This window comes from Chanodichthys erythropterus, chromosome 5 (assembly GCF_024489055.1).
Source record: "Chanodichthys erythropterus isolate Z2021 chromosome 5, ASM2448905v1, whole genome shotgun sequence".
In the NCBI taxonomy this organism is placed as follows: domain Eukaryota; kingdom Metazoa; phylum Chordata; class Actinopteri; order Cypriniformes; family Xenocyprididae; genus Chanodichthys; species Chanodichthys erythropterus.
This window is the reverse complement of record NC_090225.1, coordinates 27464118-27479844: the sequence shown is the minus strand read 5'-3', so window position 1 is coordinate 27479844 and position 15727 is coordinate 27464118. Positions and strand designations below refer to the sequence as shown.

Genomic DNA, 15727 nt, shown 5'->3' with positions numbered 1-15727 from the left:
GATACTTGCAAAGACAGGCATTCTGACATAATTTAGTTTGAATATGTCTTTTTAAGCCCAAGAAATCTGTCTGCAACGTGGATTTCTAAGTGCAAACTTCGGATGTTTGCGCACAGAAAACGTCCACACAGTGCACAAGTAACAAATTGAGTTCCCTTTGCCCCTTCTTGAGTTTAAATATTTGAATTGGCAAAGCTTAAAATTTTGTGACGAACATGCAACACTGATCCCTTTCAACTGTCCCGAGTGTCGTTCACGTTTGTTCATGTTTATGTTCTCACAATTTTGCATGGTTAGAATTAAAAAAATAAATAAAAATTTGCCAGCAAACTGGCGATTGTTTCATATACAAACCAAAACACAGATTTTTACTCGCATTTGGCACTTAGCAAGTGTTCATTTTAGGCCCTGCTTCCACATGTTTCTATACGAGCCCACTGACAGTGGGATCGACAGAGGGTTATTAACAGAACAATTATTGTTCAGGTACATTTATCACTGAAAATAGTCTCATACTGTGTCTACTCTTTAAACAGCATTATGGTAAAAATGGAACAATATGGCAACAGCTGTCTTACTTGTACGTGACGGTGTTTTGTGTTTAGGGCTGGGCAGTTCTGAAGGAATGGGATTTTTTTTTGTTTTTCCACTCTGTTTGGCCTAAAACACAGAGACATTCTCTCTGGATTTACTTTAATTTAACTTTTTTTTAACTTTAACTTTTACTTTCTGGATTTTTTTACTCTTTGAATTCTTGTACCCAGGAACAATACAAGTCGACACTATAATGACTAAAAGTTTGCTAAGAAGTATTTCCTACTAAAGCAAGTGCTATTTGACTCTGGTAAGCGTATTCATAGCAGACTGATGGGAGTGGCCTTGGACAGCAACATGCCCAGTGCATTATGGGAGGTACTGTATGCCCAGTGCATTATAGGTGTTGAACTAACCCTTTAATATTCAGTAATATTATCAATTTGACTGCAATGAAACCACCAGAGGAGAACAAAACTTGAACTGAATTGAATCAACATTGAACTGACTCAAGCTAAATAATGACACTATTGTCTATATTTGAATTGAAATAGTTTCATAATTCATTAAACTTTACACAATTATTGAACTGAATTATGACACTGTATTGACTTATTTAGAGCTTTTACAGCAGAATTAGAATTTTTCATCACAATCATTGATTCTGTTATTTCCGTTTATTACTGTGAAGCTGCTTTGAAACAATCTTTGTAAAGCACTATAGAAATAAAGGTGACTTGACTTTACTTAAGAGCTGTAAAGAACATCATGCTGTTTCGCAGAGTTTTGAAAACAATAACGTAATATAGATGAGTGGGAATTGACCCTACTGAGGTTGTTTGCAAATCAGATATTATGAAACTGATCTCAATAATACGTTACATGCTTGTCAATCTTAAACAGCACTGCTTAAGGAGGTGTGGAACATAGTGCAGGCCCAAGAGCAACAAATAGATGCAACATAGTGCTTTCTGTCAGCGCTCGTCTCAGCGAAGTTGTGTGTAAATAGACAAAGGAGTGGTGCGGTATTGTTGTAAATGTCCACTATAAAAGATTCACAATGTGGTTTTAATAATTAAGTATTAAGGTGAATTATTTAGGGTGTCTGTTGGCTGGTCCATGGTCAGGTGTTGCTCTGTTTGATGTTTGGAGAGTGAAAGCGCTCTGAGCTCTTCATTCTGGGCTGTTGGGCCTCATGTTTAAGGTTTTGGTGGTTATAGTTGGCCAACACCCAAGCATCCCTTGTTTTTAGTGCTTCATCTCTTTCTTTTTATATTTAGTAGGTATATATTCATAATATACAGGTGCTGGTCATATAATTAGAATATCATCAAAAAGTTGATTTATTTCACTAATTCCATACAAAAAGTGAAACTTGTATATTATATTTATTCATTACACACAGACTGATATATTTCAAATGTTTATTTCTTTTAATTTTGATGATTATAACTGACAACTAAGGAAAATCCCAAATTCAGTATCTCAGAAAATTAGAATATTGTGAAAAGGTTCAATATTGAAGACACCTGGTGCCACACTCTAATCAGCTAATTAACACAAAACATCTGCAAAGGCCTTTAAATGGTCTCTCAGTCTAGTTCTGTAGGCTACACAATCATGGGGAAGACTGCTGACTTGACAGTTGTCCAAAAGACGACCATTGACACCTTGCACAAGGAGGGCAAGACACAAAAGGTCATTGCAAAAGAGGCTGGCTGTTCACAGAGCTCTGTGTCCAAGCACATTAATAGAGAGGCGAAGGGAAGGAAAAGATGTGGTAGAAAAAAAGTGTAAAAGCAATAGGGATAACTGCACCCTGGAGAGGATTGTGAAACAAAACCCATTCAAAAATGTGGGGGAGATTCACAAAGAGTGGACTGCAGCTGGAGTCAGTGCTTCAAGAACCACTACGCACAGACGTATGCCAGACATGGGTTTCAGCTGTCGCATTCCTTGTGTCAAGCCACTCTTGAACAACAGACAGCATCAGAAGCGTCTAAAGACAAAAAGGACTGGACTGCTGCTGAGTGGTCCAAAGTTATGTTCTCTGATGAAAGTAAATTTTGCATTTCCTTTGGAAATCAGGGTCCCATAGTCTGGAGGAAGAGAGGAGAGGCACATAATCCATGTTGCTTGAGGTCTAGTGTAAAGTTTCCACAGTCAGTGATTGTTTGGGGTGCCATGTCATCTGCTGGTGTTGGTCCACTGTGTTTTCTGAGGTACAAGGTCAACACAGCCGTATACCAGGAAGTTTTAGAGCACTTCATGCTTCCTGCTGCTGACCAACTTTATGGAGATGCAGATTTCATTTTCCAACAGGAACACACAGTGCCAAAGCTACCAGTACCTGGTTTAAGGACCATGGTATCCCTGTTCTTAATTGGCCAGCAAACTCGCCTGACCTTAACCCCATAGAAAATCTATGTGGTATTGTGAAGAGGAAGATGCGATATGCCAGACCCAACAATGCAGAAGAGCTGAAGGCCACTATCAGAGCAACCTGGGCTCTCATAACACCTGAGCAGTGCCACAGACTGATCGACTCCATGCCACGCCACATTGCTGCAGTAATTCAGGCAAAAGGAGCCCCAACTAAGTATTGAGTGCTGTACATGCTCATACTTTTCATGTTCATACTTTTCAGTTGGCCAAGATTTCTAAAAATCCTTTCTTTGTATTGGTCTTAAGTAATATTCTAATTTTCTGAGATACTGAATTTGGGATTTTCCTTAGTTGTCAGTTATAATCATCAAAATGAAAAGAAATAAATATTTGAAATATATCAGTCTGTGTGTAATGAATGAATATAATATACAGGTTTCACTTTTTGAATGGAATTAGTGAAATACATCAACTTTTTGATGATATTCTAATTCTATGACCAGCACCTGTACTGTATGTACAGCAAAGTTAGTTATTAAATGAATGCATGCTAATTTCATGAATGTTAATGTGTTGATTCTCATTGTTTCAGATTGCCCTACACCATGAAACTCACTGTAGTTCTTCTGCTCTCTGTCTGCTGTGTGCTATTTAAACACAACTGTGAAGCTCAAGGTAAATATATTTATTCCACCACCAAAATACATTACATACAATGTCATTTTACTGTATATCCTTGTTTCCTTTAAATTTCTGCATGTTTGTTAACAACTATTTTGTTGTCATTGAACTGTAATATGTATGCTATAGACTATAGACTAAAGCACACATCCAGCACAAGCAATTACAAAATATAATGTCAGAGCAAGTTAATTATGCATTTTTCCAAATGCAAATAAAGAATTGGCCAAATAGGCTGCTTATTTCCTCAGTCAGTTCCTGCCAACTGTGCTGTAACAGGATACTGTTGAGTAGATTACATAAAACTCAGTGTCAGAGGCCTTTGATGGTTCCTCTGTGGCCGATCCGTCTCTTGAGTATTCAGCTGTGAAATTCCAGTCTGGTTAGAGAATGTGACAAATCTGTGTCTCAGTTGTTGGGCACAAGATTTTGTGTCACACGCGTGTCGGGGTCAAAGGGCAATGCCCAGAGTCCTTCCTCTAAGAGTCTAACCGAGCCAGAGTCAGTTGTACCCATTGGCCTGCAGTTGAAGATGGGGGAAAACCTGATCTGTGCATGTTTGCAAAGACGGATTACAGAACAGGCCAATGGGGCCAATGGGACCCCGGATCCTCTGACTGTCAAGGGCTTCCAGAGTGGCTCAAACCTGGAAACAAGCCACTGCAATGCAAAACTGATACAGACAGACGGAAAAGCGCTTGAATGTGTGCCAGTGACTATTGCCATGACGTGAAATAAGAAATGGGAAATCATATCAGTTCCTGGAACCTGCTCAACAATATCAGTGCCTGCTCAACATTTTATAGCAGCTTTGATGTTTTATATTATGGTACCGTGGTTTTAAAGGGATAGTTCACCCAAAAATGAAAATGATCATCACTTACTCACCCTCAAGTTGCTCCAAAAGAAAATATTTGAAGAATGTTGGTAATAAAACAGTTGACAGTAGCCATTGACTTCCATAGTAGTAAAAAAAAAAAAAAAAAAACTATGGAAGTCAATGGCTACTGTCAATTGTTTGATTACCAACATTGAGGGTGAGTAAATGATGACAGAATTTTCTATCAATTTTTTGGAAACCCTAAACTTGGTTATTATCATTAGTGAAAAATCTATTAAAGAACAAACTAACAAAAAAACAGTGAACCACCCCGTTCACTTTTTTGTTTGTTTGTTTGTTTGTTTTTTTGTTTTTGTAGGCTTTATTGTGTTTATTGGGGGCGCAGTTTAACATGTCTTAATGCTTCGTAAAAAAAAAAAAAAAGAAGCTATATTTTTCATATATTTTACCTTTATTCTACGCTGCTGTTTCCCTTATCTAAAAACACTCTGTTGAGTTCCTGGTTCTGTGAAGCCCCTCCCTCAGAAATACACAATGGACTGAGATTCGTTTATGAATGTTAAGTATTTTTTTGTAAAATGTTTGTTCGTATTTGTGTCAAAGTGTTTAGATATGCTGTCACTTGTAAATGTTACTGCTGCCCCATAGTGTTCTGATTAAAGCTTTACTGTGGCTGTATACATGACAGCCGTTTGTTGGAGAAGTATGAAATAGAATTTAGCTAACTGGCTAGTGAAGCCAAACCGCGTTGGTTTTTGTTTATGTCCCAGAAACTATATAACTTCATAAAAAAAATAAAAAAGCCATACTTACAGGTTGGGGCCCATAAACGTAAGCTTCTGCTTTTAAAGTGGAAACTGCTTCATCTTTCAGTAATAGCCTTTGTGCAAATCCAGCATTGAACTCGTGTAGATTCTGGAAGCTGTCTTCCATAAAATGTGCAGCACAGACAGCTAAATTAGCATTATAATTGTCAGGAACAGAATTAAACAAATTTTAAACATTGTTCCGGAAGTCCAGTGTCCCTATGAAGACATCTTGTATGGCCTCGCCCACTTTGTTGGTGGCTCCCGTGGGCAGTGTCTATGTTAATTGCAGGGGGATATGATGTCACCAACCCGGGAAGAAGCTCGTTGTAGTCCAAACCGGTCGTAATTGTAGGCATTAAACTGCCATAACTTTAAAAGACAATATCTCTGTTTGAGATATTTGAACTTTCAGCACTGTAACTTTGCATATGTTGTTTATACACATGCAGCAACACTACACACTAACTAAAGTTAAAAAAGTGAAATCGCAATGAACCACCCCTTTAAAACATTTTTGTTATTTGAAATACAGCTGAAATAACATAAAATAGCATATTGAATTCTCTTTTAGTGCATAGCACTTAGAGAATTCACCGAGAATGACTTTAGCCCAGCATTTATTATTTCTTCAAAATCAGATAACCAGACGCAAACATGGTTACTGGACATTACACCTCACAACAAAAACGTGCCTGTGGCAACATTTCTGCAAAATTATACTATGTTGCTTCTTGCACATTTCGTGGCAGTCAGGTAAATGCTCATTTGAAAATAACCTACCACCTACACTAAACCCAACCATAAACCTAACTGTTAACACAAGCAAATGTTAGATAAAAATGAATTTTCTGAAGCAACCATGACATTGTTTCTTTCTTCTTTGAGCACCTGTACCAGTTGAATTACCAAGCAACTTTAGATCAAAAAAGCCAAACATTTGGAGCTGATTATGTGATGCAAAACTTCAAAAGGTTTTAGTTTACAAATTATGCAATACGCTCAAAAATAAGTCTTTATTAATCAATCATCTGCCATTATTTTCAGATTTTTGTGTGAAGACAAATAAAAGTTGTCTTGTGTTTTACTGCCAGTAGTGTTAATGACAGTTTTTTTCTTTTTTGCAGTTTTTTCCCTTCTTTTTAGCTAGAAACTGCAATGAATTGTATGTATAGGCACGTTTTTCCAATGAGCCTGACACCAACCCACGCTGGTGCTCCAGAGCCTCACTGGATCATAATCCGTCCTCGCTTGTCTGTCCTGGCAAAATGTTTTTCTAGCAGTGCAAACGGCTGAGTGGATACTGAGGCTGAATGATTCTTGGGTTCACATGGATCTAGTTACCTATTTCTCAGCTCCGTCCAGCCAGCCTTCTATTTCACTCCACCTGCTCCCCAATAAGATCTTAGACACACATGCGTACACTTGGCCCATCTGGGGTTTAAAACCAAAGGGAAACCCATACCTGCATGTTTCACTGGCACCAAGGCGCTGAGCATAGCCACAGGGGTTCTGGAAAGGTATATAGGGTTTCATGGTAGGAATAAATTTAGATCACTCTGGTTTTCACATGCAGCGAGCCCACTCACTGTGGTGTGTTTGAGGACCCCCATGAGGTGAGCCACAGAGACCAGAGGATGGAGACAGTCACAACACCTGTCGCTCTCCGATCATAAAGCACTCAACCCCAGGAAGCGCAGCCATTGTTAACAACTGAAATGATCACTATGGCCCATTGGCAGATCATACATCCTTCTTTAGTATGAATCAATCCACAGTGAAACAGAACAAGACAGATCAAATCAGCAGGTGTCTGATGAAACCTGTCAAGAACATGTCCAGGTCATATTTCACCCCAATATTTAGATTAAAATTGTTTTTGCATTGCGAATATTATTTTCATGACTGTTAAGCAGTTAGATTGAACTTTTTTACTGTATACTTTAGAATACGGTCCCACTTTATATTAAGTGGCCTTAACTACTATGTACTTACATCAAAAAATATGTACAATGTACTTATTGGGTTCATATTGAATTGCAAAACACTTTTGCTGCTTTTGAGGTGGGATACGGGTAAGGTTAGGGAAAGCTTTGGTGGTATGGGTAGGTTTAAGAGTAGGGGTAAGGGTTAAAGGATGGGTCAACAGTGTAATTATAAATGTAATTACAGAAATTAATTACAGATGTAATTACATGCAGGTGTTTTTAAAATATAAGTACAATGTAAAAACATGTATGTACACAATAAGTGCATTGTATCAAATTATTAATTTAAATGTAAGTACATAGTAGTTAAGGCCACTTAATATAAAGTGGGTCCTAGAATACTCTATTGATTTTGGGGTAAATTTCACCTCTGTTTTTTTCTAAACATTACAGAAGAAGCAAAACAACGGATAATTCAATTATGCATTAATTTCTTATGCAAAACGCAAATCTTGACCTAATGTCAATGGTGAAAACCCAAAAGATCCACACATCTAAAAAGGTCTTGTAAGTAAATAATTGATTTTTTGGTTTTGGTTCTGCACTTGTACCTATCTGATATGTGTGTCTCTGTCTTTTCTTTCTTTTTTTTTTGGATAGTTGTTAAAATTCACTAAAATCAATTTACTAAAATGTGTCCGATTTTCCAATAAGAGAGGATATTTTAGGAGATGGTGTTTGTTTATTGCCTCAGTTTTCTTAGCGGTACAGCTGCACATATAATGCATGTGCGACAGTGATGCAGCATTTTGTCACACTGCACCACTACTCAATGGAGAAACATTATAAAACAGATGAGCTGCTGTCACAATTCTGAATAATGTAATAAAGTTGGTAGCATGGCTTCTTTTAGAACTCCTGGAGTTTGTACAAGAGAAGGTTATCTGCACCACATGTCTGTCAGCACTCTGAGATCATCTGATCTCTGTTTGCCGTCACACCCGCACTCATTCTCTCTTTAAAACTCTTAGTGTTTACTGTGTATGACGTATTCAGTATTCATTGTCCATCCTGGATTCAAACAACTCCCAGTCCTTGTCATCCTTTGCATGTTTTGAACGTACTATCCAGCTAACAAATATATGTTCTATATTCATTTTGGGACCATTGATTTTCAATGTTTCTAAAACATCAAAATGTCCATTTTTCTTGTCATAATTGGAACATTATTTAAAAAGGTTATGATAATGTTTGTACAACATTCTCGTAACCTTACTTGTCAATATTTTTTTGAACGTTTATTTGTAATATTCCAAGAAAGTTAATGGTTGATGTTCCAAGAACATGAGAACGCATAATAGTTATTAATAATGTTATTAGACAAATGTTATTTAAAGAGTGTTTTATCTTAACATTTACATAAACTTTACATAATATCATTGAAAGTTGTGGGAATGTTCCCTGTTAACTGAGTATAAATGCAGAGAGCAAATGCACAACATACAGGAAGGAAAGAAAAAGGGAAATTACTTTAAATGTTAATACTGAACTATGCTCAGCAAACGTTCCACTTTTCATGTTGCATATGTTGCGTATCTCCCATTTCTAAGCTTACCACTCCTCACTTGGTCCCTTGCTCACTAGTGAGAGGAATTGTCTTAGGGTTACATATGTATCGGCACATCTGTTACTGACACTATGGGGACACGTCCTCGTGGAATCCAGTGTCTGAGGCAAGTGTAATTTCACACCAATATCATTGGCCGACACAGTACGATGACGTCACACAGAGCCCCCGAGCTTATAAATACGCAAACACCTCATCAGATTCATTTTGTCTGGAAGGAAGACACACAAACATGTCTGAAGCATGGCATCACAGCACAGCGTCTCGGTCCCTTCTCAGGAAACCGGGTTACTTATGTAACCCTAAGACGTTCCCTTTCGAGAGGGCTCTACGGCGTGTCAGTTACTGACATTATGGGGACATTAATACCCACTATGCCATGCTGACCAATGTCTGGTTGTGTGCTGAAAAAGTTCTTACACAAGCACAATCCTGTTGTTTTCCTGGCCATTCAATGGCTCAACAGGCTCTGACCCAGAGCACACTTGTGCATCAGCAACCAAGCGGGCATATCCCGTGACATCACGTTGCAGCTCGCAACTAGCTCAGTGCTACAGGTGTTAAATAAAATTCCAAGCTCTATGCTCAACCATTTCTGAAACAGGGATTCCTACACTAGATCTGCCTGAGCCTAGCCACCGGACAGACCGAAGCCCCTAAGAACAGAGAAAACAGGGGATTTTCCATAGCACCACATCCACCAGCCTATTTTATTTATTTCTCCAGACAAGATGAAATATGCTGCCAGCAACTCTGCATATGATTTCCAGACCTAAGTACAAGAGAGCAGTGTACCGAAGGGAGCATGCAGAGGGAGAATTCCCAACTTCCAGACTAGTTATCTGGGGAGGCAACAGAGAATGGGCCTCCGTTCTTACCGCAATCCAATCATTGCAACGGTCAAGCCCTGCTCCAACCTTCGAGTAGTCTGTTAGGATGGGGCCAAGCTGTACACAAGGAGCATAATCCTGCTTCACTACCCAGATTGATAACTAGGGAGGATGACAAGCGAGAGAGTTTTTTTTTTTAGTCCCACTTAATCTTAACCACCAAGCTTCAAGGAGCTCCACACTACTTCAATTCCCAGTCGATGAACTGGGGAGGGCAACAGATTATCTGTCAAGCGCAACCTAAGGTGGATGTCTCTATCTTTGGTTAATGACCCTACCACAGAGGATGGGGAAAGTGAGATAAGAAACTGGGCCACCAGGGAGCTACACCTTACTTCAACACCCAGTTATGAAATGGGGAAGGTGACAGATTCCATCTGACATACTTAATCCAGGGAGGATTAGGCCCTGGATGGAATTGGAAGAAATTGGGTCGCCAGGGAGCACAATTATATCTTGACTCCTAGAATAAATCTAGACAGGACAACAACTTCTTATTTTTATTTTTATTTTATTTTTATATATATATATATATATATATATATATATATATATATATATATATACATCTGCTTAGCTCAACCTTGCAGCCAACTTCGGGAGTGCAGCCTTGCTTAAAACCCTCAGTCACAAAACTAGGGAAGGCGACAAATGGAAATAATTTTCAATTCACCCAGGTTCCATCTGTCACCTCTACCATTTCCTATTCAACCAAAGGACATAATCATTCTGTCCTGCCAAGCTCTACCTTACAGATCTAAAAAGGAGCATAGCTTTCTTCAACATCCATTCTGAAGAAGGCGACATATTAGGGAGTTGGTTGCTTCACGACTCAACCACCTCAACCTTCATCCGTACAGCTCTACTTTTTTTTTTTTTTTTACTTTTGTTCTACCCATTGGGAAGGGAGCATAAGTCCTAACATAGCCCATATACCTCGAAATAGTAGGAGGGCAACAGGTGACAAAATGTATTTGACAATATCAACTAACAGCTCCACTCACTGGATATCTGTCTGAGAGCACCACCCTCCCTATATCTTTTTACAATACAATGAGTGAGGGTGAGAGACTCCTCAGGCCTAATAAAGCAGTCTATTTCTTTTAACTCTGCTTTGATACCCGATGAAGGGCAAACATGGTGGAAAAATGGGCCAAACTGCAGTCTGGACCACATCATCATGCCTTGTTTATAATAAAGACCTAATAAAGACTGGAGAGCTCAACCCGACAAATATTCATGAGGAGCATATCCCTTCTTAGAATGGATCGATTGAACTGGCTGCTGACTGAACGGGCCTGCCTGTTTAATGGCTCGGAAGGCCAGATCTTTGTCCCTCATTCTGGGCCAGGTCTTTAAGTAGGCCTGCAGCACCACCATGGTTTGCAGGGCACCACCAGATTGACCTGCCGCAGCATATGACCAGCCTAGATGTTGTCAGGCACAGTTTGGATGGCAAAACGGGAGCCTTCAATGAGTCATAAGCTCTCATAGCTCATCATAACTGAGGCTTTTATATGAGGGTAGTGTGTCAGACTTGGCTGTTATTTTTGACACTGATTCAATTTCTAGTTCCACTGAACCAGAAGCAAGCAAACTGCCCTCTTCCAACCGGGAAGAAGCCGCTACGTGGGCTTCCAGGCCAGCGAGAGCTGTGGAGCTAGCCGGAGAAGCGAGGGAGAGCATTTCAAGCTCCTCAGCTAGCTCCACCTTTTTCTTAAAATCATTCGTTTTTGAGGATTGAATTTGATTTGTAAGAAACAGCCCCCTTGTAAAATAGTTACGTTTTTCTGTGGGATCAAGTTTGGCAAAATCACACAAATCCTTCCACACTGATCAAATACTCTGGTAAAATGGAAATTTAGATATTAGAAATGTATCTAAAACACAGTTTTTCACTAATATATAATGTTAACTTGCATCAAATGTACAGTCCAAAAAAAATTTCAAAGCATGGTTAATGTCACAAATTTGCCTAAATTTGATTATTGACCTAGAAATAGGTCCCTAGGTTTAAATAATAATAATAATAAAATCTCATTATTTTTAACATGCTCTCAGGTTTGTTTTGTTTCTTTGGACCTCACTGTGTATGCCGTGTATGTAATTTACCAGCAAGCAAGAGGGACAAAATTTCCATTCACTTCATATTGAGCTGTTGAACAGGAATTATTAAGAGAGCACATTCTTTTGGTTTTAAATGTTAAACTAATCCTTCAGCTGTCTATGTTTAAGAGATTATGCTTCATATTGTTGTTTGGGCTGCTCTCTGTTATCAGTTTGTACTTTTCAGCTGTTGCACTGATAGCACAGGAAAGCCAGGCATGCATTGTTCAAAGCTCTGTGTTTCCAGGAATATAGGTCTTGGCCAGATTACATGGAAAATGCTTCCCATTCCGGTGGCAGTGAATGAATATGAGCTTACACATATATTGTGTCTCACATACCATCCAAAATAGTTACACGATTAAGTGAGCATGTCAGATGGGGGGAAATGAAGTCCTCATAAGTGTACATGTGATTTGCATATTTATAATTGTTCAGAACTTCCTGGCTGTAGGGAATAACTTAGCATGTTTAGTGAAAAGGCTCTATCCATCTCTTCACAGGACATGTGATGTCAGAGGTGGTTTGAAGGCATGTAGGGGTTGGGCTCTGGGCGATGGTGAATTCTTGTGATGTTCGGGCAAAGCTCATACGGGCGGAGACATGAGCACATTCCTCTCCTCCCACCGCACACGCTCCCCTCGTGCCCATCACCACAGACACACGCGCTTGCTGGCCGTCCCCCAACAACACACACACACACACACACACCCTGCATTAGCATCCATTCCACCGTAGTGCAAAACCCAATACTGGATAAGCACAGCCAAGAATGCTAAATCACTCAGTCAAGATGGCGATGATGGAGTTCAGGGGTGAATCATGTCCTGTACCATATCAAAAATCTTTTCATATAAAATGAAGTCTATTAACCATATAAAGCCTCCTGTATCATATTTGATACACACGTGTCTAATAAACTTTAGCTTTAAATTATTCTTATTTCAGGTTTAGTTTGGCACTTCAGTTTACACTTATTATACAGTATTTTAATTAGCTGCCAAGGAAACATTTCTAATTGTTGTTTTTTTTTTTTTTTTAAATCTAATATTTCAGCATAATTTCAGTAAACAAAAAACATTTGTAATAATTGTAGCTAACAATAAAAACACTGTTGCATAGTAAAAACAATAAGATATATGTAACAAACATGTATGCTTCTCTTCACAGTTTCATTTTCCTCAGTTGAAACATCTCCAACGCCCTCAGCCAGTAACTGCACGTGTGAACTTGGCCACGGAAAATGTGCTGAAAACGGTGACTGCAGGTGAGTCGATTCATGAGGGTGAAATGTATGTGACTTTCGGGTGTCGTGTTGGTAAAGTATATTTGACCTGTGCAAGTTTGTGCTTGCTCACAACAGAAGAAGAGTGTAAACAGATTAACGGTACAATGAACATGGTATGTAGGGTTAACTCACTCTTGGCTCCGTGCGGCAGGTGTGATCCAGGGTGGGGTGGGCCGCGATGTGAAGACTGTGTGCGGATGCCCGGATGTGTCCATGGCACCTGCCATCAGCCCTGGCAGTGCACCTGCATGGACGGGTGGGCGGGGCGATTCTGCGACAAAGGTGATTAATTATTCATGACAGTAAGTGGCAAATGCTTTAACAGACTGACATGACAGCGGAGTCTTGTTTCCACAGATATTTATGTGTGCTCTAGAGAGGCGCCGTGTCAGAACGGGGCTACTTGCGTCTTGAATGACTCGGGGGATTATAGCTGCTTATGTCCTGAAGGCTTTCATGGGCGGGACTGTGAACTAAAAACCGGGCCTTGCCAAAAGACAAAGTGAGTGGCTTTTTTTTTATATATATATATATATATATGAAATAAATGCATGCTCATGTTTTCAGATTCTCACCTGTTTGACATCACAAAGTTATGGAAGCTTGTTTCCACCCCTGAATAACAATAAAAAAGGAATTTGAAACTTTTTATCTGACTTTTTTCCTTGCAATTGTGAGTTTAAAACTCGTAATTTGGACTTTTTTTTTCTGAGAATTGTGTGATATAAACGGGCAATTCTGAGAAAAAAAAAGTCCCCTTTGTTCCTGTCAGAATTGTACTTTATAACTCGCAAATGACCATATGCACGGAACGTTCTTAAGAACTCCGCAATCAGAGGTGTAAAGTACTTGAGTAAATGTAATTAGTTACTGTACTTCAGCATCTTTTTGGCTACTTTGTAGTTGTACTGAGAATCAGAGATATTGGCAACTTTTACTCTCTATTTGACTACATTTTTGAGCAAGTAAACGTACTTTTTACTTCAACACATTTGTGATGAGTCATGCAATTACACATTACATTTAGCATGGCACCTAACTTTTTCTGCAGCAGTTTATTTCTGCTATAAAGAAGCAATATCACCATCTAAGGGCATTGAAGGTACTATATCTTGTGTATTTTGCCTTTACTCACCCAAACCTTGTCAACAAGGATACTTTACATGAATGTGAGTGCATTAGCAGGTAGTTGCTGAAGAACGTTTTATTTATTAGATGAGGAAATGACTGCAGCTGGTGATGAGGCTCAAACCAGCACATACAGTAGACTTTGACTATTTAATTTTACTTAACATTGTTTTATTTATCCACTATATTGACAAGACCGTTTTGAAGGATATTGGTTTAATTATGGCCTTTCTGTGCAATTGAGCTTTAGATGTTTAAAAGGTTGTTGTATCGACCTTGATTTATTGCAACATTGAGGTGTTCAGTTTTATTTTGAATTTAGAAAATAAACTTGATTTCTCATCTTATAAATCAATTGTTTTTTATTTTCACTGGCATGTTTCTCAGGACTAGTGGATCTCTGAGCCTACATTCAGCATGAGTAAAATACTTAAGTACTGTTAAAATCAGATACTCTAAGACTTTTACTCAAGTCATATTGGAATTGGTTACTTGTAACTTGTAGTGGAGTCATTTTCGATGTAAGGTATCAGTACTTTTACTCAAGTATGGTTTTCAGGGACTCTTTACACCTCTGTCCGCAATAATATAAGCCAGCTGTAAAACTTCCGGTGAAATGTCACTTGTTGGTGTGTCGATATCTTCAATGTCCTGAGGTAGCTTTAACAGCATCAGTAGTGTAATACTTAGTTTATTGAGTCACTTAAATAGGCCTAGCTTTAATTTAGTTTTTCAAATGTAAGATGACGTGTCAAATGACGTGTCTCAGTGTTCTTCCTTGGCAAAATTCAATCTGACCATCAGTTTTCACACTTTCATGTGAAAAAAGCATCAACACACTGTAAATTAAAGATTTATTATGCACTTTAGTTAGATTAATTGAATAAAATGTGAGTTTTCACAAGTGTGCCAAAATCATTGAGCTTGCACTGTACTGACCCCTTATTTATACTGCACACATTTGCGGCGTGTTACAGCTCAGACGAGTTTTGTTCCGTCCTCTAAGCGGTGTCACCTCACACCAGGAGCATTTCAAAAGCGAAGCGGCTGGATTCTCTAGACCACAGAATTTGCCTGTCTGACATTGTTTTACTTGATTATTTTTAGTTTTTAATGGCTAAACGCTTATATTTTGTCCGGTTTAATTGTGTTTAATGCTTTACTTTGCTTTGCTGTAGCCTAAAGACGAAGTTAATACACTTAAATGTCCAGTTATGGATGACAAGGATAAAAGATAGAAGTTTTTCAACTTTCTTTTTTTTTGTTGTTGTCAATTTCTGATGTGAAATATGAGCAGGAGTCTACACAGTGGGATTATTTTGACTTTATATTGTATTTGAGCTGCGCAGCTTGGACGCGGCGTCCGTCAAAAATAGACTTAGTGCCGATCTTTAGCCAAGCGGCAAGCCGCTTCTGAAATGTGCTGCAGCGTGGCTGGTGTAAACACAAGCAGTGTGGCAGCGATCAATTCTGGTGGCTGCGTCGGAGCCGTAATGTGCCTTAGGACCAGTCC

At 38.9% G+C, this 15727-nt stretch overlaps 1 protein-coding gene across 1 annotated transcript in view; it reads left to right on the top strand.

Annotated features, from left to right (window-relative positions):
* The window catches only part of dlk2 (delta-like 2 homolog (Drosophila)), a 46967-nt gene that overhangs the window by 26239 nt on the left and 5001 nt on the right, over positions 1-15727 (top strand). The window contains exons 2-5 of the mRNA XM_067386766.1: positions 3512-3594; positions 12969-13065; positions 13238-13368; positions 13444-13588. Coding sequence (XP_067242867.1) covers positions 3525-3594; positions 12969-13065; positions 13238-13368; positions 13444-13588 — 443 coding nt within the window. The 5' untranslated portion in view covers positions 3512-3524. The remainder of the gene's footprint in view (positions 1-3511; positions 3595-12968; positions 13066-13237; positions 13369-13443; positions 13589-15727) is intronic.